This window comes from Hemiscyllium ocellatum, chromosome 11, assembly GCF_020745735.1.
Source record: "Hemiscyllium ocellatum isolate sHemOce1 chromosome 11, sHemOce1.pat.X.cur, whole genome shotgun sequence".
Classification (NCBI taxonomy): domain Eukaryota; kingdom Metazoa; phylum Chordata; class Chondrichthyes; order Orectolobiformes; family Hemiscylliidae; genus Hemiscyllium; species Hemiscyllium ocellatum.
Window position 1 is genome coordinate 47,273,354 of NC_083411.1, and position 27,312 is coordinate 47,300,665.

At 40.5% G+C, this 27,312-nt stretch overlaps 1 protein-coding gene across 6 annotated transcripts in view; it reads right to left on the reverse strand.

Annotated features, from left to right (window-relative positions):
* The window catches only part of klhl13 (kelch-like family member 13), a 226,404-nt gene that overhangs the window by 103,620 nt on the left and 95,472 nt on the right, over window positions 1–27,312 (reverse strand). Inside the window, exon 1 of one of the 6 annotated variants that reach the window (XM_060832590.1) lies at window positions 10,293–10,420. The exons of 4 other annotated variants lie outside the window; for them this stretch is intronic. In XM_060832590.1, coding sequence (XP_060688573.1) covers window positions 10,293–10,372 — 80 coding nt within the window. In that variant the 5' untranslated portion in view covers window positions 10,373–10,420. Of the gene's footprint in view, window positions 1–9,671; window positions 9,798–10,292; window positions 10,421–27,312 lie in introns of those variants that run through there. One more of the 6 variants, XM_060832588.1, reaches the window with a different exon arrangement.

Genomic DNA, 27,312 nt, shown 5'->3' on the forward strand with positions numbered 1-27,312 from the left:
CTGTTTTGTAAACATTTGTCAAGTATTATTAACAACCCTTCACAGGAAAAAATGAACAGTACAAAGCTTGCTTAATTTTGTAATTTCACATTCAATTTCAATCATCACATTGTCACAAAAATTCCTCCAGACAGACAATCAGAAAATCCAGGAGAAGGAGAGGACTGCAGGTGCTGGAGGTCAGAGTGAAAAAAAAAGTGTGGTGTTGGAAAAGCACATGAGTTCAGGCAGCATTCACGATGATGACTGAAACATCGACTCTCCTGCCCCTCAGATGCTGCCTGACCTGCCGTGCTTTTCCGGTGCCATATGTTTTGAATCAGAAAACTCATCCTTGCATACTAGATGTTTTTTCAGTGCAAAGGTGAAAAGCACAGTACATTATGTCGAGTTTGGAGGGGAATTACACACTTCACCGCTCTGTACAGCTGGATCAATAGTGTTGTCCATGATACTGTTTCAGGATCCTCAACAAATACACAATAATTTAACTTGTGTGTGTGACCGGTTACATTCTACTTGCTCTTCATTGGTTAATTTTCATACACATGTTACCAAGGTAAAGTTAAAAAAAAAGTGTAATTATTCCCCTCAACTAATGCAGAAGTATCTAAATTTCATAGAGCCCAAGAGTGCAAAAGAAAAATTCAAAGAGAAACCTGAAGCATAGTCAATGACCAGAAAAAAAATCTGCAATGGTTAAGGAGATCTATTGATAAGTGTAGAAGAATTTGAGAAATGTTACAGCTGTGCATATTTATGAATTACACTGATAATTAATGTTGCAAGAGTATGACTCATCAAAAAGAGATAGGAAAAGCTGCATTTATGTCAAGACAAAGATAAAGTGTTTTCAATTAAATTGATAATTTAGAAACCAAACTATGATCAATCTTAGTATGTTTGGTCTTTTGGATACTATAAACAGTAGACACAATCCTTAAATGAATTAACACTAATCAAAATCTCAAAACAAATGCAAATCTTTTGACTAATTTATTGCACTAGGACAAAAGCAATTACAATGCATTACAATTCATTACAACATTGGAATGAAAGGCTTGAATTTATTTAGCACTTTTTATGACCACTGGACATCTTAAAGTACTTTAGAGGCAATGTGATAATGCCAAAATATTCTGTTTTTGTAATGTTGATTGAGGGATTAAATTGCTCAGGATATCGGGGAACATTTCCTTGCTGCTATTCAAATCAGCAATGTGAAATCTTTCAGATGTCCTCAAGCAAGCAGAGGAGCCTCTGTTTAACATTCATCTGAAACAACTTACCTCCAACTGCACTAAATGGTCAGCTTTTCCTTTGGAGGTGCGGCAGATGTAAGAATATTGATCCCAGAAAATGAATTGCTATTCTACATAAATGATCTGAGAGGTTTTGGAATACAACAGTGGTAAAAAAAAAGCAGAAATAACAAAGAGTCATTTAACATTAACTCTCACTTTCCATGGATTCCTTACTGGAAGCAGACATTAGTCCAAGTCACTCAAATGTAAAAATTACTACTCATTCACCACAGCTTTTAACACTAAGACGAAAGTATTCAGTCATAAATTCAAAGCTATTTTAGTGTAATAGAAGCAGAAAGCACAACTTGGTTCTTTTATTTTAATATGTCAGGAAAACTGTACTTTAGAATACCAAGATTCTAATATCTAGTGTATGGTGATTTATTGTTCCAGTTGACACCTCTCATGTGAGCTCAAGGCATCCAATCATTCCCTAGAGCTCTCCCTTCATTCAATCAGATTATATCTGTATTTTAGATTCTTTGACCTAGATTCTTGATACTTACTGATGGCAACTTCAACAATCCCACCAATCCACTATTGGGTGTGAGAAAAAGTACTTCCCGATTACATTCCCAAAAGGCTTAGCTCCACATTTAAAATTATGTCTCCTTGTTCTGAATTTCCACACTAAAAGAAATAAACCAGGTACAGAGAGGCTATCTAAACTTCTTTCATTTTCAAGGTCTTAATTAGATCATATTTGAACCATCTAAACTGATGAAAATACAAGCCAAATAATGGAATCTCTGCTTATAACTCAATCCTTCAATTTCCATCAATGTTGTGAATCTGCCCGATAACCACTTCAAGATAACTACATCTTCCTGGTAAGTACAGGATTTAGAATGGGCATCTGGCTAACATTTTGCACCTGAAACCTCACTTTCTCACTTTCGTTTTCCAACCAACTTGAATTAAATACCAACATTGCATTTGTCATTTCTGATTACTTTTTGCACCTATCCACCATCATGAACACGTTCACACAAACACTGAAATCTGTCAATTCTTCTGAACACCAAGCAATAAGCGATTTTTTAAAAAAAACATATTTCATAAATTCAAAGTAGATGACCTCACAATGCTGCAAATTGAACACCATTTGCTAAAAAAAACTTTGCTCACTCATTTAATCCATTTCTTGATTTAACACAACTATGCAGACTGTCAGTACTTAGAACAAAACAGAAATGCTTTAGCACAAGAGCACTTTGTTGCAAAATACACTGAACTGTTACAGTTCTGTTATTGACTTGCATCGCTGCAAGTCCTATTCTCCTTTTCTCCATTCTCCCTTCCTTTCAAGTTGCTTTCCCATGTACAATAGGTTTTCTATGGTTTCAAAAGTATAGAAGAATAGTAGAATTTCAATTACGTAGCATAATGGATAGCTGGTGCCTCTACGGATAAGGCTGGATGACAGACTCCACATATGGTCTCTTAGAGCGTGGGTCATGTGAATAAAGTACAGATCTAATAATTTTAACAATCCTAGAGAGCTAACTGAATTCTTGGACTATGAGTTGCAACAGTATGCTGTAATCAAGTCAAGACGTTGTCTCAAGTGTTTCATGGATGGTCAGGAAGAGAAACAATTTGAATTTTGAAAGAAAGAATGTGAAAAGATTTTGCTATCATTTTACTGGATATTTTAGTGGATAAATATCTTTGCATAATGCGGTACTGAGACAGAGGCCAGGATATTGTTCAAATTTGAGAAATATGTGAGGGTTTCTATCGTTACCTACTCATCACCATCCTGTCAATCTCTTGAAAGGAGTTTGCTTATCACAGTTCTGTCTCCTCTAATGTACTACATTAAATTCCACCATTTTTAATTCACCTATTGTAATATCTCCTTCTTTGCCTCAGCTTTTATTTTTATATATTATGGTACCATGAATTACCTAGGACTCGCTCCTACATTCAAGGTACAATTGGAATTTTAGTTGCTGTTTGGGATATTGGCCTGAAGAGGGTTATGGAGGTGAATCCAAGGCAGGGAAGTCGAAGAATTTGCAAATAATGACAATTTTAAAAAGAAGTGCAGAAGGGTAACAGAGAGCCAATGAAGTATCAGATTTATGCATGATCAGACAAATTATCAAATCCCACTAAATTCATTGATGTTTCTGTTTTTAGCCAATGTGTGGTTAAAACTTGTATTCCCAGAGCAACTTCAACATGAATAGCTCAATAGTCGATTATCACAAATCAATTAAACAACTGAACCAAAAACTTGTCTTGTAATTTAAGATAACAAACTAGATCTAATGTTAAGCCTCAAAAGATCACTGCATAACTAAATATTGGCTACTGAATCTATTTTATGCATTGAAGAATGGTAATTCAAACCTAGCTCTGTAAGAATACATCCACCTTCAAAAGTTGTTATCTTGCTGAAATATGAAGTTACATCTTGATTTAATATTCCGTCATCAATGCTGTTATCCTTTAGCAGGGAATGGGAGTTACACTCTAGATTATGAATTTCTGGACAATTTGGAAAACACACACTATCGGACTACAAGATATAGAAGCAGAAGTCAGTAAATTCAGCTGATCGAGTCTGCTCTGCCATTCAATGAGATCATAGAGATCCAATAACCCTTCTGCGAGGGTTTCCTTCGGGTGCTCCGGTTTCCTCCCACAGTCCAAAGATGTGCAAGTCAGGTGAATTGGCCATGCTAAATTGCCCATAGTGTTAGGTAAATGGGTAAATGGAGGGGAATGGGTGGGTTGCACTTCGGCGGGTCGGTGTGGACTTGTTGGGCCAAAGGACCTGTTTCCACATTGTAAGTAATCTAATCTAAAGTCCACTTTCCTGCCTTTTCATACAACCTGTGGTTCCATTACTCACTAAAAATCTGTCCATCTCAGCTTTAAATATATTCTACAACCCAGCCTCAACATGTATTACAACCACATCTTCCCTTTTATCTATTTTGCTTGTTACCTACTCAAATAATTATAATACATTTGTTGGGCATGAAATCACGTTGACTCTGTTTGACCATATTATGTAGTTCTAAATGTTGTTATTTATCCTTTATTAGACACTTAATATTGGGACAATGACAGACATTAAGCTGACTGGCTTTTTGTCTCTTTCCCTTTCTAAATAAAGGGGTTTCATTACAGACTGTCAAAATCTTAAACTCTCATCTCTACTGTGGAATTCAGCAAATGTACTCTGAGGCATTTCCAACATTGAGCTGTCCTTTACAAACTAGTTAGCTTGGATTGCCAAAGTGTACAGTACATGGAGCTTTCAAAAACAGCTGAGGCAAGCTGACCCAGAAGGCAATACATTCTAAATAGTGTCAGCAATGGTTCAGTTGGCAGCATTCTCATCCAAGTAACAAGATCCTGGTTTCAAGTCCTGCTGCAAAGCTGACCCTTCAGTGCAGTATCGAGAGGGGGTGGAATTTGTGGAATTGTTCAAAGTGTTACCTTTCAGCAAAGTTGATAAACCAAAGCCTGCTCCATTCACACAAAAGGACGTTAAAGAAACCACATGGCATTATGTCAAAGAACAGCAGGGGAATTATCATTGATGCCCTGGCCAATGATTTATCCGAGTCACATCACAGAAACAAATTACCTGGTTGTTATCATATTGCTATTAGTGCTGTGCATGACTTGGCTGTTGTGCTTCCTTCACTGCATCAGCCACTACTCTGCAAAAGTAGCTCATTGGTTGTAATGCACTTCAAGATCCGATGATCATTAGAAAAATGCTATTCAACTACAAATCACTTGCCATGTGTGATTGCCCACATGCTCACAAAATTAACAGAAGCAACTTAATTTTAATCAAATAGTTTCTTTAGGCATAATATTTACACAGTAAACTATGAAAATGCAATCAACTCTAAAACATGGTTGGTGCTTATTATTCAGTCTTAACAGGATGGGCATTGCTTTCTGTTTTCTGCTTGCTGTATAATTCTTTGATTCATAGCCCAAATATTCCAAGCTCTAATGTTCCATTACACTTTTGGAGTTTCTCATTCGTTCCCCAGTGGCCACTCAGGAATCGAAAAGACTGAGATAAGGAGAAACAATTAGAAGCTGAGAAAGGCTTAGGAACAGGTTTGGCTACACAATCCTTCCAGTTTATTTTGTTATTCAATAAGTTGACCTGAACTTGCACTGAACCCACACTCTAGGCATCATTCTGCATTGCAAACCAGTCACCCAGCCAACTGAGATAACTGGCCCCCACACTAGCTGAGATTGCTATGAAGAATTCTCCTTCTCAATCTCTCCCCCCGGTGACCCTCAGGTTAGAACATCACCAGTCATCTTCCCCTAATGAGAGCAGCCCTATGGTCTGGTTTGGTGACTTTACCTTTAACCTTATACTCTAGTTACTTGCTTCATTCTTGAATGGAAAGATTTTTATTTCAACAGCACATTTCGCGCTCTTAGGATTGCCTGAAACACCATGCAGCCAATTAGGCACTTGTGGAGAATCAGCACTTTGGTAATGTACAAAACCCAGCAGGCACCTCCTACACAATGTCCCCTGAACAGCAATGAAATAAGAACTAGCGAATCTGGTCATTTTTAAAATCACATGTGGACAGAAGAACCAATATCTGGATCAGTGGTGCTGGAAGGGCACAGCAGTTCAGGCAGCATCCAACGAGCAGTGAAATCGACATTTCGGACAAAAGCCCTTCATCAGGAATAAAGGCAGAGAGATTGAAGCGTGGAGAGATAAGCTTGGGGAGGTTGGGGGTGGGGAGAAAGTAGCATAGAGTACAATGGGTGAGTGGGGGAGGAGATGAAGGTGATAGGTCAGGGAAGAAAGGGTGGAGTGGATAGGTGGAAAAGGAGCTAGGCAGGTCGGACAAGTCCGGACAAGTCATGGGGACAGTGCTGAGCTGGAAGTTTGAAACTAGGATGAGGTGGGGGAAGGGAAAATTAGGAAACTGTTGAAGTCCACATTGATGCCCTGGGGTTGAAGTGTTCCGAGGTGGAAGATGAGGCGTTCTTCCACTAGGCATCTGGTGGTGAGGGAGCGGCGGTGAAGGAGGCCCAGGACCTCCATGTCCTCGGCAGCGTGTGAGGGGGAGTTGAAATGTTGGGCCACGGGATGGTGTGGTTGATTGGTGCGGGTGTCTCGGAGATGTTCCCTAAAGCGCTCTGCTAGGAGGCACCCAGTCTCCCCAATGTAGAGGAGACCGCATCGGGAGCAACGGATACAATAAATGATATTAGTGGATGTGCAGGTAAAACTTTGATGGATGTGGAAGGCTCCTTTAGGGCCTTGGATAAAGGTGAGGGAGGAGGTGTGGGCACAGGTTTTACATTTCCTGCAGTAGCAGGGGAAAGTGCCAGGATGGGAGGGTGGGTCGTAGGGGGACGTGGACCTGACCAGGTAGTCACGGAGGGACTTTGCGGAAGGCGGAAAGGGGTGGGGAGGGAAATATATCCTTGGTGGTGGGGTCTTTCTGTAGGTGGCGGAAATGTCGGCGGATGATTTGGTTTATGTGAAGGTTTGTAGGGTGGAAGGTGAGCACCAGGGGCGTTCTGTCCTTGTTATGGTTGGAGAGGTGGGGTCTGAGGGCGGAGGTGCGGGACATGGACGAGAAGAACCAATATGCCAGTGTGCCAGAAAAAAATCAACTTGTTCTTAAAAATATTGTCATGGAATTATTTACACCCACACAAGGCAAACTATTTATCAGAGAGTCTCATCTCCAACACTGTAGAGCTCCTCAGTACGGCATTGGAGTATTAGCTTAGATTTCTTTCTATGTCCACGGAACGAGATCGTTTGACTCAGAGGCTGCAAGTTAAGACTGAACTTTACCTTTTATTCACTCACTTAATTGAGCAAAACAGTGTCAATTTCAATCTAGAAAGCTCCAGCCAAACTCTAGTATGCAGAACATTCAGACAGCAGCACGAAAGTTTTTTTTAAAAACACATCTTTTGCATTATTTAATTTTTAATTAACCAGATGTCACTTTTAAAAGGCCTGGTCCTGGTTCGAACATAACAATACCATAGTACCAACCCCCACCGCAAGCTTATTTTCCTCACTGGCAAAGGGATAGCCCAATCTCTGAACAGGTTGGTTAGGAAAATATCTACAACAATCCTGGTTCTTGCAAATTGGAGATTGAGAGAAAAAACACCAAATAGGTGCAGGAGTGAGCTGATGTTAATTTCCAAATCAAAATAAAGCTGATGATTTTCAATATATGCATAACATAAAATGCGATGCTGGAAACTTGAGATAGCTAGAGATCTGTAACTCTATGACTTCTATTCCACCCTTGTGTGTTTTCAGTCTTATACCTTGCTAGTATCACTATTATTTATTACATATCAATGTTTCTAAAAACAAATTTTGATCAATTTGGAGAATCAGTGATATAATCATTAGCGCTTTGAGAACTTCTGGGCAATAGAGTTGGAAGAAAGAACATAGCGTTGATTCCACCATCGTCAACCCATAAAAACAAATCACAACAGCAGTTCATTATGCATCATTCATACAAAACAGCAGTGCCTAAAAGTATCTTCAACATTTTTGATATTAAGTAATAATGGAGTTAAAGATGGTACTACGCCTAAACATACATATTCTTAGTTTCTAATTGTCACTTATAAGTGGTTTCACTTTACACCAAATTCTCAGTTGCCTTTCAGAGTGATAAATGGATTTTGTCAACAATTATTTGTACTTGTGAAATAATAAGATCTCTCCGGTTTCTAGCCAGTTTTCTCAACAGTTAATCTAACTCCTTTTTTACTGGTAAACTGCAATGGTTCTTTTACAGCTTCCAAGCAAATCAGGATCTGCAGTTTTACAAAAGTATGGCTCGGGTGGCCAGCTGTTGCTGTCCACAGCATTCAATGCAACGTCTTCCTTTCTGAAAACCCTTGGGCTGCTGATAAAATCATTGGAGGGAAAAGGTAAATGGAAGTGGTGTCATATACACTAAACAGGTGCATTTAGTTGCACAGTCATAACATCTGGCAGGAGTGAGGAAGATACAAGCTACACAATATTTTACAGATTTTTTAAAAAATTTGCCTTGCAGGGTGTTTAACAGTGTTATCTAGACCTATGCAGGCAACTGAAGGCACTAGCTTTTGGAGCGCTGCTCCTTCATCAGAAAGGAGTGATGCTCCAAAAGCTAGTGCTTCCAATTAAACCTGTTGGACTACAAGCTGGTGCTGTGTGATGTTTAACTTTGTACATCCCAGTCCAACACCGGCATCTCTAAATTATGCAGACAATTTTATCAATCAAACCCGAGAATTCCAAGGAATACCAACAACTAAAATTAGTTACTCCAAAATATTCAAGAAGCCAGTCCAGACTACAAACTTATGTGGAAAGAGAGAAATATCTGATAAATAAATCCTTACATACATTAATTCCTTTCTTTAAAAGAAAATTGTATTAATGTAATGGACAAAATCCAGATCACTAAAATCTTGCAGAGAAGCTAAAGACTTTTTAAAAATGAATGGAGTGATAAAGAGTCACGATATTACTGTCAATTACTCTGTTTAGGTTTACACAGTCTACCTTACATCAAACCATATTCAAAGAGCAAAACTTATTGATAGGAACAATTGGGAGACTGGTTTCCCACATTTTCTAACCTAAAGCTTAACCATCGTACCCTATCTAAATTCAACATGCAGACTTCAGCCACAAAAGAAAGCTGAGCCAGGACATGACAAAGCATTACCTGACACTCAGTCGTGACCCCATGACACTTTTACCCTTAAACAAACAATCTTGGCACTAAAAGAAAAAAAATCTCTATTTTGACGTTATACAAAACTGCACAGCAAACCACTTTATAAGATGAACATTTTTTTCAAAACTGAAAATTGTTCAGTGGAAACTCACTCAGGTGCTTCAACTCTCATTTTCACTTGAGCACGTGCCAAAGCAGCACTATACAACGTGTCAGAAGATGAGTAAGAACAAAAAAAAGGATTCAACATTTCAACCAGGACACCTGGTGGCTTACAGCGGTAAAGTAAAAAAAATCAAAGTGCAGGGATTGGGGCTGATAACAATAAGATCGAGGCATAATTGCAATAAACGATCAAGTGTCAGATATTGCACAATGCAGCACGCTTCAAATGCAGTCACTGAGTGCATTCAGGGTAAAACGCTAAACGGCAGCACAAATCCTTGCAGAATAGAAAGTATGAAGTGCAAGCAAAACTAACAATCTGATACATTTTAGCTGTCAGGTCTGAAACATCAACTCAGTATTAATGCTAGAAGGTACATTCATGAATATTTTACATGACCAGCATATTAAAATGTAAAATCAACACAGCATTTTACCAAGAGAGCATCAGCAAACTTACATGTATGCTGGAGTCAGTGTTGCTGTCCTAGACGGTTTAAGCACAGAAACTGGGAATTTCCAGTTAGTAGGGTTACTGGTTTTCCATTTCAATGGCATGTTGTTATAAAGGTACTATCATACCAGCGACAAGCATTTCCAAAACAGACTTCCAGCAATGAGCTCCATACCAGATAAGACTGTTCACAGTGGCTGATGCTTAGAACACGTGAATAATTCTGGCACTGCTCTTAAGCTAATGCTTTCCATTGCTGTATTTCATTGAACAGAGCTGAAAGGCATTCTCCTTCCCCAAATCCTTTGTCTCTCCTGAAGCGCAAGATGTGGTTTCAATCGTGCTAACTCAACAATAGTGTCACCTTATTCAAGGGAAAGCTTTGACTGCAACACGCAGACCGATTCTCAGAAACAGCACACTAGGGCTTTGTTTACCAGCACACTGTTCGAATAAGATAAGGACTGCAAGAACAGTGCTACCTGTATGGAAGCTCTGCAATGAAGCAGTAAATTATTCACAGTTTACACCCTTCATTTCAGTAAGATTTGAACAGCACTGTAGAGGGGGAAAACACACACACACACACACAAAGGATCATGTGATAGATTTGAGTCATCAACATACCTACTCAAAATACACTTGTCATCCTCTGTAAATTCTTCTTTTGGGCTGCAACAATACAAATGTGATATAAATTTCAGCATAGCCCTGGGCCACTGCTAATAGACATCAGGGAACAAATTCAGCAGCCTATTTTTCTCCTGTGAAAGCTCCATCCAAATATAGCATCAATGCTATTGTGATAGAAATCTTTTCCATTCTAACAGTCCATCACAGCCACAATGCAGAGTCCAAGATGTCAAAAAATCAGAAATGATGCAATTTCCTGGATGCCCGTCCAGTGTCTGCTGCTCAGTATGCTTTTATTTCCCCATACTCCTTGCCGAGCTCCACACTCAAACACTGGAGTGTTTTACAACGTGCTGTATGGCATGACTCTCATTCTGTGTCTTCTGCAGGGAAGCGGGCTGCTTGCAGTATGTTCCAGCAGTCACAATCAGCAGTGCTGTTAACGATCCAATTCAACGGTTCTCAAATACCTCATCAAACACTCAAAGTTGTGTCGGGGCAGTTGGTCAAGCAGGTGGCCATCTGGGACTATTCTGCTGGTGATCCCAGGTGCTGGCAACTGATAAGCATCCCTAATGATAACATTCAGGACATGTGGTTTCATAAGCGAGAGCAACATATTAATATTTGACCAGCCCCTTTCTTTTAAAGAAAAATGACTACTCAAAGCTTTTCTTTGCGAGACTGCAAACCACCTCAGATTATTTTATGCTCTATTTCCAAAGACTTCAGAGAAGTTAGTTATTGCAATATTGTTTGACTTTTATACACAATCAGAATATATTCAACATAGGATTGCATACAAGTAACATAAAACACTATACTTCCATATCTGCACTGAAATGAAAATTGAAAACAGGCACATATTTATCTGTCATTTGTGCGAAGAGAATTGTTTATCTCATTAAGACCAAAACCAGACATGCAATAGCATAAATAATTTCTGTTTTAGCAAACCATCACTGCACCTATAGTGTGAATGTGCCTTCAACCTTATGTCAGAACCGGACTAAACAGAGTTTGGGGATAAACAACAGATTTACAATGCTGCCTAAGTTCAATATTACAGAGCTGAAAATACTTGGCATGAGCACGAAATGCAGTGTAAATGCATTCACTCGTGGACAATATTTCTGTAGTTGCTTTTCTTCTTGCTTTCATGATAAAACTGACAGTCTTGAAGTCCCTGACAAAGGTGACAATTGTAATGACATGACATCATGACTATGCAACACAATTTTACAGGTGTGTATTTCATTGAGATGGTGTCAGTTTAAGCAGCTTTTTTGGGAGGGGGAGGGAGGGGAATGCAGATCTATCTCGTCAGGGTTTGAAAAATTCTTAATAATATTCAGGCTATGTAGCTTCATAAATAAGAAGGTTTTAATCATCTGGAGAGATTTGCACTGTTCTCCTCAGAGCAGTGGTTAAGTGGAGATTTAAGAGATGCTCAAAAATCTGCAGTGTTTGATGGAGCACATAAACAGGGCCATCAAACAGAGAATACAATCTTCAAAATAATTGACCAAGATGAGAGGGGAATGTTGGACATGTCCTAGAATGTTTTGCCTGAATGAATAGTGGAAGCAGAGTTAATTGTAATTTCTAAAAACGAAATGAACTTCTCTACCAACTTGGAAAAGCATGTGGAGAACCAACATAAGCACATTGGGTTGGATGAAACCCCATGGATCCTCTTAAATCAGAGTAATATGGTTGCCATGGAGTTATGGCTAATTTGAGGGATAGCCACAGTTAATGGGACATTGCATTGCATCTCTGTCAAACTTATAGAGCTAGTGCGATTAAAATTGGGGATGGGGGAAAAAACACAAACCCACACTTGAGTGGGCTACGAAGATTCTGCTTGACCACTTGCTATCCCAAACCGGTTATAAATTCACCTCACATTGCACACTCCTGAAAGCATGCTACATTACCTACGGCTACAGCCTCCGCTAGAATCAGAACCTGGAAAATGACTCTTCACTTAACACACCTTCCTCGAGGTTAAAAAAAGATGAAACAAATATGTTTGAACGTAAGAACCAAAGCCCTAGCCAACTGAATTGATGGGCAGTTTTCGTTATGTAATGAATTTGCCATAAGGGGCAATTCTATGATGAATGTTCCTGCGGTGGAGCTTTGGCCCTCCAGGCATAAATATTGCAAAGTCTGGGATAAACCACCTATAATTGTTGACAGAAAATTTCTAATATCTTCTCCAATTCTACAGCCAGGAGCAGAAATCACAATATCAACCTAAATATGTCAGTAGAGAAAATAAAGAAATGTTGAAAACAGACTTGCAGTTAACAGAGAACTATTGGCTAGTTACATTTATACACACAAGTACATGTAAACTGATTAAAACTGGGGAGAGGGACACAAAACTAAGAGGATCTGAATGGTCATTGGTCTTTTATCAGACAGCAATGTGCATACTCCAGTTCTAAAACCATGATGGAATCAATCCAGTTCAACATAGTGAACTTTGCTTATACGTATATAGATGTGAAACTGCAATTTACAACCATACAATGAAACTCAATATTTAAGAAATTCTTCATTGATCTTGCAACATCACACTTCAGAGATAATTTGCTTCTACTTCAACTAAAAAATTAGGTTAATGCTGACTAACCTTCAGAGATTCTGCAATTTTATATGCATTACTACTTCTCATCAGAGATTAGAATATCTCCATCCACACACGCTGAACTCCTTTTATTAATTGCTGAGAGCAAGAAAAGAATAACCATCCATCCCATTGGTTAATTGAGTGGTCATGCTTAGCATAGACTGGGTAGGAGCGGAAGGTTCCTTTCCCTGAAGGGACAATAACGACCGAGCTGGATTTTTGGAATAAATTACCAATTCATCAGGCGGGTAATGGCTCATTAATTACCATATTTATTGCAATAAATTGATTCGCTTGACATTTTGGTATTCGAATTCAGGACTCGACTTTGCCATATCAACCTGCCCCTTTGAATCATGAATCACAACAATTCAGCTTTCAGGTACAAATAATCAAGAGGACAAGCAGTATGTTGGTCTTTAGCACAAGGTGTACTGAGTATAAAAGTAAGGCAATCTTGCTAGAACTAAGAAGGACATTGATGAGACCACACCAAGAGTACTGTGCACAATTTAAAAAAAAACATGGAATACAGATTAGATTAGATTAGACTTACAGTGTGGAAACAGGCCCTTCGGCCCAACAAGTCCACACCGACCCGCCGAAGCGCAACCCACCCATACCCCTACATTTACCCCTTACCTAACACTACGGGCAATTTAGCTTGGCCAATTCACCTGACCCGCACATCTTTGGACTGTGGGAGGAAACCGGAGCACCCGGAGGAAACCCACGCAGACACGGGGAGAACGTGCAAACTCCACACAGTCAGTCGCCTGAGTCGGGAATTGAACCCGGGTCTACAGGCGCTGTGAGGCAGCAGTGCTAACCACTGTGCCACCGTGCCGCCCACTAATGGCTGATGATACTGGCTAGGCTCCAATTTATTGCCCATCTCTAATTGTCCATAAGGCAGTTAAGATCACATGTCGCCAGACCAGATAAAGACAACAGTTTCCTTCTGAAAAGGACGTCAGGGAACCAGGTGGGTTTTTTCCAACAATCAATAATGATTTCAGGATCACCATTAGATTCTTAATTCCAGTTTTTTTGTAAATTGAATTCCACCTTCAACCATGGCAGCATTTGAATCCAGGACCCCAGAATATTGCCTGGGTTTCCAAATGAATAATGTGCCCTTGATCAAACAGGTATATACTTTCACAAGCAGCAATTGAGAGAAGGTTCACAAAGGTGATTCATAGGAGGAAGGTCAGGAGATTGAGCTGGCTGGACTAACATCTACTGGAGAATAGAAGAGAGACATGGATATTAAAACATGCAAGATTCGGAGCTGACTTGTCAGTTTAAAGCTAAAGGGCCTAACATATAATATTCAGATGAGAAATTTTTTCGCTTGGTGTCATTAATGTATGGATTTCAGTTTGCACGCAAGCAGTGACTGAATATATCCATAGCTAGGTTAGGTGGATTTCAGATACACAAGACAGGCAACGGTTAAGGAATTGAAGCCAAATTAGATCAGTCAAGATCTTGCTGACTGCCACTGCAAGCTCAAGGGGGAAAATGGCCTACTGCTACTCCTTTTCCTTATGCTTAAGTTTTTGAATGCATCTCTAGACACTGCAACACCAGCATGTTTCAGGCAAACCAAAGAGCATCTTGCACTAAGTCAATAGTTTTCTAGTCACAGTTGATGTTTGTCTCAAGGTGCATTCCTGGGAACAGCTTGTGGAGCACAGTATCCTGCATTTTTGAGTTGGTCAGTATGAAACTTGGCAAAAATATTGCACTCTAGAAGTTGGGCAATGAATGGTTCCTCCTATCAGAGTAGCTTAAAAGACAATGTAGTGTCAGAAGTCACACAACACCAGGTTATAGCTCAATAGGAATAGTTGAAATTATAAGCTTTAGGAGTGTTGCTCCTTCATCAGGTGAAGCACGGGGAGATTTTGGGTTTGCGTAATAGAGTCTTATGGGGATTGCTGTCATCTCTATCACAATCTTGGTGCTTGCCGTAAAGTTCTGGTGTGATTTTCTGCCAAATGAGTTTGAAAGCCTCCTCAGGGAATCATCTGACAGGGTCCATCATCTCCCCTTTTCCTGTAGACATTAAGGATGAAAAACATGGAGTATGGACATGCTTATGTTTCTATTGTCCAGCATCTGTTGTTTTTTCCTTTATGACATGCAGTCTACTAGACAAATAGTATCTGCTAAAAGGAATAATACAACATCATACATTGCAGGTGAACAACCTAACAAAACACTGATTACTACACAAAATGCTGAAAAGCAGAGATGAGTCAGTATTTGCAAAGAGCAAAACATGCTAATGCTTTACTCAAACATAATTGAGTTAGTGCTACATAAGAATTGCTGCAAGCCACAGAAATTCAAAATTTCTTAGTGTACTTAGCAATTTTACAACTCTGCAAATGTGAAGAATGAAAGCAGAAAGAACTTGAATGTAACTGCCCAGAAATTATTCTGGATTAGTGGTGCTGGAAGAGCACAGCAGTTCAGGCAGCATCCGAGGAGCAGTTAAATCGACATTTCGGGCAAAAGCCCTTCATCAGGAATACAGGCAGAGAGCCTGAACGGTGGAGAGATAAGTGAGAGGAGGGTGGGGGTGGGGGGAAAGTAGCATGGAGTACAATAGGTGAGTGGGGGAGGGGTGAAGGTGATAGGTCGGTGGGGGGAGGGAGGGTGGAGTGGATAGGTGGAAAAGAAGATAGGCAGGTAGGGCAAGTCATGGGGACAGTGCTGAGCTGGAAGTTTGGAACTGGGGTGAGGTGGGGGAAGGGAAAGGGGAAATGAGGAAACTGTTGAAGTCCACATTGATGCCCTGGGGTTGAAATGTTCCGAGGCGGAAAATGAGGCGTTCTTCCACTAGGCATCTGGTGGTGAGGGAGCGGCGGTGAAGGAGGCCCAGGACCTCCATGTCCTTGGCAGAGTGGGAGGGGGAGTTGAAATGTTGGGCTACAGGGTGGTGAGGTTGATTGGTGTGGGTGTCCCGGAGGTGTTCCCTAAAGCGCTCTGCTAGGAGGCGCCCAGTCTCCCCAATGTAGAGGAGACTGCATCGGGAGCAACGGATACAATAAATGATATTGGTGGATGTGCAGGTAAAACTTTGATGGATGTGGAAGGCTCCTTCAGGGCCTTGGATGGGGGTGAGGGAGGAGGTATGGGCGCAGGTTTTGCAATTCCTGCGGTGGCAGGGGAAGGTGCCAGGATGGGAGGGTGGGTTGAAGGGTGCCGGGATGGGAGGCCCAGAAATTATGTTGATATATGAACTCAATCACGAATGCCAATTTAGGAGACACAATGTATCTCAACCTGCTATGGAAGAGGAGTGAGGAAATTACAGGGGCTCTAACCCAATTTTTTTTATATTCTTCCCTGGCCTCAGGAGAGGTGCCATAAGACTGGAGAACAGCCAGTGTGATTCCACTTTTCAAGAAGCATGGTAAAGATGAACCAGGGGAATCACAGATCACTGAATCTCATCAGCAGAAAGAACTGATCTCCATTTAGAAAGGCAGAATTTAATCAGAGATAGTCAGCATAGCTTTGACATGAGGAGATCATGCCTGACAAATTTAATTGAATTTTTCAAGAAGGTGACCAAGTATGTAGGTGAGGGTGGGGTGTAAGTTGACATAGCTTATATGGATTTCAGCAAAACTTTTGACAAGGTCTCACATGGGAGAGGTAAAAGTACACGGGATTCAGGGTAACCTAGCAAGTTGGATTCAGAATTGGCGGAGTGGTAGCAGGTGGTGGCAGTAGAAGGCTGTTTGTGTGACTGGAAGCCAGTTTCCAGTGGCGTATCATAGGGATTGATGCTGGGTCCCTTGTAGTTTGTGACATATATAAACAATACAGATAACAGTTTAGGAGAGTATGACAACCTGGTGTGCAGATGACATAAGGCAGCATATTGGACAGTGAGGAAGATCTTAAATTACAGCAAGATATAGATGGATTGGTCAGATGGACAGATCAGTGGCAGGTAGAATTTCAGTGTGATAAGTGTTTCATGTTAACACTCTGGAAGAAGCAACAAGAGAGCACTCAATGAATGGCAGTACACTGGGAAGCTCAAAAAGGAACACAGGAATCTTGAGATGCTTATCCACAGGTCCCACAGGGTGGCAGGTAGTTTATTAAGGTAGTTAAGGCAGCATACTGGACAGTTACCTTTACTTTCATTCACTCGTGGAAGTTAGATACTACTGGTTCGGCCAGCATTTATTAGTTGTCCCTAATTGCCCAAGAAGGTAGTGGTGGTGAGCTGCCTTCTTGAAGAGCTGTGGTCCTGTGCTTTAGTTTGATCCATAATGACCTTTGAGTGATTTCCAGGATTCTGATCCAGAGGCAGTGAATAAAACTCCAAGTCGAGACGGTGCGTGGCTTCAAGGGGAATTTGCAGGTGGTGATGTTCCTAGCGTTGGCATATATTATGAGAGCAGAGAGATGATGTTGGAGCTGTGCAGGACTTTGATTGGCCATAGCTGGAGTGCAGTGTGCTGTTCTGGTCACTGCACGATATGAAGGATGAGTTTGCATATGAGGGTGGGCAGAGGATGTCGCCTGAGAACACTTTCACTACAAAGAGAGGCTGGATAAGTTTGGATTATTTTCTTTAGAGCAGAGAAGGCATGATTGGTGTGTGGAAGATTGATGGACATGGACAGGTTTGATAGAATGCAATTATTCCCCTTAGTTGAAGAGTCAATGATACGGGTGCATAATTTTAAGGTGAAAAGCTGGAGGTATAGAGGGGTATTTGAGAAAAAAGAATTTTTTATTAGAAGTGGTGAAAACTTGGAATGCACTTCCGGGAGGGTAGCTGATGCAGAAAACCTCAACTCTGTAAAAAATATTTGGATGAGCAATTGAAATGTCATAACATTTAAGGCTATAGGTTAAGGGCTTGAAAATAAGACTAGTGTAGATCGAGCGTGGTTTTTGTCAGTGCAGACTCAATGGGTTGAAGGTCTTCTTCAGTACCGAACAATTTTATTATTCTAATGCTGCTTTGCGATGTCAAATGTCATAAAAATTAAATAAACATCTGGGGATATTATTTCACAGCCTTACTGCAAAATGGCACCAGTAAGTCCATCCTAAGCCCCACTACTTCCACTGCGCCCAAGGACAGCAGCAGCATAATCACTGGGATATTAATGAACACTGTCTGGACTTGGATACATGTCACAGGTTCCTCATTAAATGCTGGGTCACAATTCGCTACCTTACATCACTGTGGGGTCACCATATTGACTCTAAGCATTCAGAGCAAATACTTCCCAAAGCATCAGGGATAGCAATAAAATCTGCCTTGCCCACATTCTGAGAACCTAGTAATATTCCAGTTGCTATCAAAATCTGATCTCTAAAACCTCAGTGTAATACTCCTTGCCAAGTGCAGATTCAATGAATTTATTCATTCTTTATGGTGATAATTTCTGCTCCAACTAAAGGATTACAAGTGCATGGACAACAGAGTAAAACAGAAATTACTTAACATTGAATTTTAATTACAGGATGTCCCACCTAAAGGAATATTTGAAACATTCTTGATTTTAGAGGAATGGTCTTGTATGGGAAGGGCAGGGTGTCAGTCATGGCTTCATGAACTCCATCGGTTTTTGGAAAGAAAGTAATAAGAATAACTGAATGGACAACAAAACCTTTCTGCTTTCCGATGGCTGAGGATATGTTTTACTTGTTAAGTGTCATGGCTGTGACAAACAGCAAACCTGTTCTTTGTTTGCAAAGGTCAACTCTGAAACTAAATTCATTTCTTAATTAAATTTTCTCTTCCAGGATTTTATAACGATTAGCATCTAAACCTACAGGTGTCCAAAAATGGCAGACCACCAAGCGTCCTCACCTGCTTCTATTTCCCCTGCATGTGCTTCCACCTTTAAGTTAATTTTCCATGTTCCCATTGTTCTTTAGGGTTATATAACCAACGGATAGCTCCACGCCTCTTGGAAGATCAACTAAACCACCCTGGAGGAGAGGATCTTTTCATAGGAAATAGTTTCACCTTCAGAAAACCCTGCATGACAATGAATTCATAACATAATCACAGGTATTCACATTTGCCCAAACACAAAGAAACTATTTTAGGATTCGATAACAACTTACTTTGAAATCAAATCTTTCTTACTGCTCCTGAAAAAAACAGAGCTTAAACTTTATCTAGTGTGAAGGAAGGTAGGTATTATGAAGACATCCAGACAACACTGTGCAGTCCAAAATCCAAACTGTTATAAGACCACATTAACATTTGGAGTCTTGGTGTAAAAGTGAGATATGATGTGACATTTCCAATTAACTAGTGCAATCTATATTCCTATTGAGAATCCTCGCTTACACGCTGATTTTGGTATTGTTGCAATGAAAACTCACCTCAATGTGCAAAATTGTATTAGAACTAAAGTCATGTCTGTCAACAAAGACTATATTCCAAGTATAGGTTTTAATGTGTTTCATTTCATACAGATACCTGCAGAATTTGGGCTCTTGAAGGTCAATCTAATCTCTGGAATATCAAAACCTCCACAAAGCCAATGTTTCAACTGTCTGTGAGGCTACTCAAGACAACATGGCATAATTATATTTCACAATCTCTGAGACAAAGGTCAAATTGTCTGATTCTGTTACAGGGTATGCTCCCTATCATTTTCAAAACTATTGTCATCTCGTTCTACTCAAAACAAAGCCCAACTTCATTCTGTCTTTCCAGATGATCACCTCCATCACAAAGCTCCCTTTCCTCCACAAAGTTCCTGCGGAATACAGTTCTACATTTTCTGCAATTCCACTTTTGAAATCATTCAAAAAACAAAATGTTTCCCATCCCTACCACTGAACTGAAATGATCCTCAAAGCTTCAGATAAAATCTGGTATGGTTTTGACTGTGATAAATTATCCATCCTCACCTTTCTTAATCTACCCTCAAACATTTGGCTCAGTGGATCACACCATTCTCCTCCAAAGCCTGTCATCCATCTTCTAACACTACAAGTCAGTTTCCCATGTTCTGCAGACTTCAGTTCATCCACAACTTTGCTGCCGACACATTAGCCTGCAAAGTCTTGTTCACCTCCTTGCTTGCTGACCTACATTGGCTCATAAATCAGCAAAGCTCAAATTTCAAAGTCTCATGTAGTGCTCAAATCTTTCGATAGCTATGCCCCTCCCCAATACCTCTTTAGGCCTCAATGATGGTCACAGATCTCTGCACTTCTTCAATTTGAGCCCCCTAAGCAACACCAACTTGCTTCACAACACAGTTTGTAACCCTCCATTAGCTGTCTCCACATCAAACTCTAGAATCTATCTTTTAAGCCTCTCCAATTGCATCTCTGTCCTTCCTTAAAACATTCCTCAAACATCCAAGACTCCTCATTACCTGGCTAAGTACCAAATATTGTCTACTAACACTCCTGCGAACCATCTTCAGATGTGAATGTGCTACATAAATCTAAGTTATTGTTTCAAAATTAGTTTTCAACCAAGTAAATGAGATTAAATTCTCTACGTGGGTATTCACGAATTATTGAAATGTCAATTCTGGCTCAGTGACAGCACACTCATCTTTTAGTTCAAAAAGTTATAGGTTTGTGCCCTACTCAAAAGGCTTGAGCAATAATCGAGCACAATACTCAAAACATCCACATTATCTTGTGGATAAGGCATCAAACCAAGATGTTTCTTATTCTCTCAAGTAAATGATCCTATGCTACTATCCGAAGATCAGGGGAATTATCCTGTTATTTCAGGCAACATTCATGCCTCAACCATAAAAACTGACTCGCCTGCTTCCCACAATATCCAGTGACCACACTTTAAAAATGGTTTATTCAGCTGTGAAGTAGTATGAGCCTTCCTGACATTGTGAAAAGAACTACAGAAAAGCAATTTTTTTTCTCTCTTGGGTAAACTTGTCACAAAATGCATGAAAAAGAGCATTATTCAAACCTGTCATTGCACAATGACAAAAACAGAGAATGTGCATTCTTTATTGTTATCACCGTTACCAGGCAACATATATTCAGAAGGCAATGCAGGGGTCTATGTACAAAACAATACAAATTATAATCTGGATTAGTGGTGCTAGAAGAGCACAGCAGTTCAGGCAGCATCCGAGCAGCAGTAAAATCGACGTTTCGGGCAAAAGCCCTTCATCAGGAATAGAGGCAGAGAGCCAAGCTAGAGGAGGGTGGGGAGAAAGTAGCATAGATCACAATAGGTGAGTGGGGAAGGGGATGAAGGTGATAGGCCGGGGGGAGGGTGGAGTGGATAGGTGGAAAAGAAGATAGGCAGGTAGGACAAGTCATGGGGACAATGCTGAGCTGGAAGTTCGGAACTAGGGTGAGGTGGGGGAAGGGGGAAATGAGGAAACTGTTGAAGTCCCTTGCCCCACCTCACCCCAGTTCCACACTTCCAGCTCAGCACCGTCCCCATGACTTGTCCTACCTGCCTATCTTCTTTTCCACCTATCTACTCCACCCTCCCCCGCCCCCGACCTATCACCTTCATCCCCTCCCCACTCACGTATTGTACTCTATGCTACTTTCTCCCCACCCCCACCCTCCTCTAGCTTATCTCTCCACGCTTCAGGCTCGCTGCCTTTATTCCTGATGAAGGGCTTTTGCCCGAAACACCGATTTTACTGCTCCCTGGATGCTGCCTGAACTGCTGTGCTCTTCCAGCACCACTGATCCAGAATCTGGTTTCCAGCATCTGCAGTCATTGTTTTTACCTAATCCATATTATAATTTGAGTACAAAAGTGCTTTGCATCGCTCTGAGATTCCATTGGTAGAACACCAGATTCAAATTTCTGACTTCAGGGAACTGTTTTATCCATGTGAATATTGCAAATTGGAGTTACATTTCAAACAATCCAAATTAAAACAATTGTAATATAAAGGTTGTTTTCATATAAAATGATGCAAGTTAAAATACATTGAATAGATCGCATTTTTATGTTGACATCTCAGTTGAATGAGCTCATGGAGATATAGTTTGGAAAATACAAAAGGATTTGCCATGTTGGAGCTCAGTAGGTGAATGTGGACAGAGCAACAAGATGGCTAATTTACACAAACAGCAACGTGAAAACATTAGTTCATCTGCGATGCTCATGTGAATTAAAAAATAGGATGTTTCCAGGATACAGAGAATTTTCCAGTGCAATGGGATTTGCTTTAGTCCACCCCTCTACCAGACAATGAAATTAAACATTTAGATTCAAAGATGCGCTTTCTGTACTAGACTAAAATGTCAACATTGATTAATCGCTCAAGCCCCTGGGGGGAAGGTGAGGTGGTACTGGTGAACCAATAACCTTCCGACTCAGTGATAAGAGTGATATGCTGATCCAATTTTACAGAATGACGACATTGCTCATGATAAATTGCTATTGTTCGAAAAAAACTGATGTATCTCCATCTGATCAAATGAAAATGAGGCATTGCTTTCAGAATACATGAAAGGACAGGACCCAGGATTGAATGGTTTCTATTTGCATAAGCGCAATATTGCCCTGGAAGACCTGCACTTGGCATCAAGATTAGCCTGAGCTCAGACATTTAATTCCTAATGCCTGTGATTCCACCTCCTGGCCTTTCTTACCGATGCACCTTGAACCATTATCCCCACCCCTTTGCACACACTCCCTTTGACTAAAGATTATCTTCACCATGTACCTGCACCCAGCCAACTGCCACACTTAAACAGGGACTCAGTATCTTGGAGTTGCAATCAACAAATAAATTTCCATGAATGTTATATTTCTATGTTAAAAAGGTACTATATGAATGCAAATTCGTTCGGTTGTCATGTTAATCCACAGTCAATATTAATTCCCTTCACACTTCAACAAGGCCAGGTTTTACAGCTTCAAGGCTTTAGGGCAAACTAATTGCATACAGTTTCAATGTTTCAGTTTCACTGAATATGCAGCCTTAGCTGATCTTCAAACTCATCATAAATTGCACAAAGGCATCTTTCTGTCTAGGTTGTACTGCAGAGATGTAGTATGACTTGTATTGAGATGGAATTTGCAGCAAGGACATGAAAAATGGTTGGCTTTATATTTACGGCAGCAGTGGACTTTATTTTACATTCAGGATGCGGGGGATGGTGGGGTACTGCAGAAACTGGCTTCTCGGTTTATTTTTCCTCGAGATTCAACACAAATACTTCAAGTTCAGTAAGTCACCAGTGATGGAAAGTTTGTGGCTTTGTCTCCACCTAGAGGCAGTCAGATGAAATGCATGTGGAAAACACGAACTGCTGAAGTCGCCCTGAAGTTGTGCAAAACATTATTTGGATTTTCAAACTGAGCACATGGCAAACACAAGTAAGTAGTTGTGTGTCTCAGATAGGGGAGTTATAAAGACAGGAGAGTTGTCTACCAAACAGCAGAACTCTATTTCAGAACCTGATCATTGCCTGTTCGATGTTTAGATTAATTACTTACAGTGTGGAAACAGGCCCTTCGGCCCAATAAGTCCACACCGATCCGCCGAAGCGCAACCCACCCATACCCCTACATTTACCCCTTACCTAACACTACGGGCAATTTAGCATGGCCAATTCACCTGATCCGCACATCTTTGGACTGTGGGAGGAAACCGGAGCACCCGGAGGAAACCCACGCAGACACGGGGAGAACGTGCAAACTCCACACAGTCAGTCGCCTGAGGCGGGAATTGAACCCGGGTCTCAGGCGCTGTGAGGCAGCAGTGTTATCCACTGTAATTCTGGGGATGTGAAAGGCAAATCATTTATTCCACGAGTTTGATAAATAATAAATGAATTTTGATCTTCGTTGCATTCCCCAATACACATATGCAATCCTCAACAGAACAAGGGAGCAGAAATAAAAGTTGCTCCCAAATAAAAATCAGAACACACTAAGTAAATCCCAAGTCATTTTGGCGCTTCGTTCTGTCCACGTTATCTGTTAATTTATAGGTAGTACCAAAGGATGAAAAGCCCAGTGCAAAAGTTTAAAGTAGGATTATCGACCTTAAATTGACAACTTTTTTTGTTCAACTAAAGCATTAACAACAAACTACTGATTAATTATTAATAGTTAATGGACAGTACAATAAAAAGCCTGCAGTCACATTTAAATCGAGCCAACAACGGACACCTGATAATTCAGAGACCCAAGGCATGACTGCAATAGTTGTCAGTGTATAAAAGTGAATCACTGAAGTGAGCCATCAACATCTTGTGCAAAAAAATGAGCAAGTCTTAAACTTTGGTGCATTTCGATAACATAGACATATCACTAATTATAAGATGCCAAGTAAAATACACTTCTCTGTAGTCGAGACTAACTACTCAGACAGCGTGACATGCTATGTCAATAAAGCAGTCAGGGACAGGGATGGGTCATGCTCACCTACGCAAAAATAGGATTTTGAGATAAGATAAATAAGGTCATCTTCAATATAAAGTTGACTTGTACACTGCAATTTATAACAAGATAAAAGGACTTATAACAGCAAAAATATTTCTAAATTAATGTATTGTGCAAGGCAGTTGGTTTACCAATTTCAAAATTTAAAAAAAACACTTCATATTCCCACTGGCTGCTTCAAAAATGATGCCTCATGCATCTTGTGAGTCAATTCAGGTGAACAGCATGTCTCAGACCTTGGACCGACTGCATAGTTCTGACAGAGTACAGAGTGTGTTTGTTACAGAGTGTGCTTGTTCCTTTCCTATAGATTATCACAATTAGTATTCATTAGTGGTAGACAATTCTTCAGCAACCTAAACCTGGACATACTCTAAGGTTAACCTAGGTCAAGTCTTTTAAATTGTAGTTTCAAAAACTTTGTCCACGGTTCCCTTTTCTTAGCATGATTTCCATGTCCCCTTTCCCATTAGTCTCCCTGTTTTACCTCTCATGACCCACCAGCTTCCTTTCACAGGCAGCACTACCTAAGTTGCAGAGGAGTTGAAGTAACTTCACTTGTCTTTGAATCCAGTTATTTCATTCCAGTGTTGGGTTACTTGTTGCTTTATTGCTGTCAATCTTCAGTCTGCAATGCCAAGTGGCTGATCCATCTCGGGTTCTTCCAGTGGTCCCCATCATCACAGATGCCAATTTTCTGTCAACTCGATTCACCCCACATGATATCAAGAAACAGCTGGAGACTCTGAATACTGCAAACACTATGGCGCTAACAACATTCAGCAATAGTACTGAGGATTTGTGTTCCAGAACTTGCCCAATCCTAACCAAACTGTTCCACTACAGCTACAACACTCATGACAGTGACAGTGTGGAAAGTTACCTAAGTATGTCCTATACATTGTGCAAAAGTGAGGAGTGCAGATGCTGGAAACCAGAGTTTAGATCAGAGTGGTGCTGGAAAAGCACAGCAGGTCAGGCAGCCTCCGAGAAGCAAGAAAGTCAACGTTTCGGACACTAGTCCTGAGCTACCATTTGCATCAATCTCCCTGGCTGAGATCAAGCTAGCATGTTTGCAACTTTGGTGTCACTTTTGATTTCGAGATGAACAACATCTCGAAATGGGCAGCACGGTGGCACAGTGGTTAGCACTGCTGCCTCACAGCGCCTGTAGACCTGGGTTCAATTCCCGACTCAGGCGACTGACTGTGTGGAGTTTGCACGTTCTCCCCGTGTCTCCTCCGGGTGCTCCGGTTTCCTCCCACAGTCCAAGATGTGCGGGTCAGGTGAATTGGCTAAGCTAAATTGCCCGTAGTGTTAGGTAAGAGGTAAATGTAGGGGTATGGGTGGGTTGCGCTTTGGCGGGTCGGTGTGGACTTGTTGGGCCGAAGGGCCTGTTTCCACACTGTAAGTCTAATCAATAAAAAAAACCAACTTCATATTCCTTCCATTTCCAAAGTGGTCTATTTCCACCTCAGTAAAACCATCCAAATTCAACCTGCCTCAGCTCTTCTGCTGCTGAAACACTCATTAATGCTTCCATTACCTCTGGACTCACCATTACACATTCCTGGCTGATGTCTCAAATTCTACCTAAACTTGAAGTCATCCAAAATTTTGCTGTTTGAGTCTTGATTTGCAGCAAGTCCTTTTCAGCTATCACTCCTGTGCTCAATGACTTACAATGACTTGCAGTCAAACAATTCTTGCCGTTGTCCTTAACTTTGTTTCAAAATCTCCCCTTGTTCTTGTCCTTCCCTATATCATGATGCTCCTCCAGCTGCACAATCCACTGGATACCTACACTCCTTCAATTCGGACCTCTTGCTTGTCCCTACTAGTGGCTATGTATTTGGTTCTCTATCTCACTTCTCCCCATTAAAACTAACTTTTTAAAATCAAGTTTGATCGTCTGATCTAATAGTGTCAACAGGTCAAAATCCTGCTTTCTTTTATGATGCCCTCTCAAGTGCCTTGGGACATTTTACTCTGTTAAAAGGTGCTTTATAAATACAATTAGTTGTTAACGTCCAAGAAGAATACTACCAATCCTGACTGCCAATACAACCAAAGCTGACATTAGAAACAATTATGACAGGATAGAAATGCTGGGCATATTATACTTGACTAACTTAACCCAATCTACAAAGCAGCAGATTCAACTCAAAGAGTCAAGGGTCATATCCCAAGTTGTCTCAAAAGCTGATTGTTGATCCATTTAATTCTTTCAACCAAGAGACCTGCTTCTGGTTGCAGTGGAAATTATCTTTGACAAAAGATAGTTTCCACATCATTTTAGTCAGGTCCCAGTGATCATCTAGGTTAGATTTGAGCACCTGAAATGGTGATAGGGGTATTTTGTATCACTGTGACGAGAGGAATGTAGTAGCAATCCAGCTTCTCAACCCCAAAAGTTGCATGATTAGTGTGTGTATGGGGATTTAATAAAATAATTAATGGATCCCCTTTTGTACTACTAATCTCTGAATACAATATCACCAAGGCTTCAATAATGAACTCAAAATCATCTGTATATTTTAATACAACATTTATTCTTAAAACAAGTGGCAAACATGGGTTTAACACCTGAGCTATAATCCAGAATTAGAATGACATCTCCCATTCCAAACAAATAGAGACGTACACACACACACACCACAAAAGACAACAGTCTCCGCCTGGTCCACCGGGTTTCTCGTCAACAAAATTGAATTGATGACAGCCATAGAATGATGGTAGACCTTCAAATAAGATTGAAATCAAGCTGCATCAGAGTCATTTGAAACTGGTTACCTTTCAGCTTTTCATGGTTTATGAGGTAAATTGAAGTACTGATTGTTTGAAACTTTATCCATTTCTCCAAAGCTTCTACTGGGAGAAGAAAAGACCCTTGCACAAAACAGAAGTACAGAAATGGTTGCTGACATAATTTTCTTGAGATCATATGATAA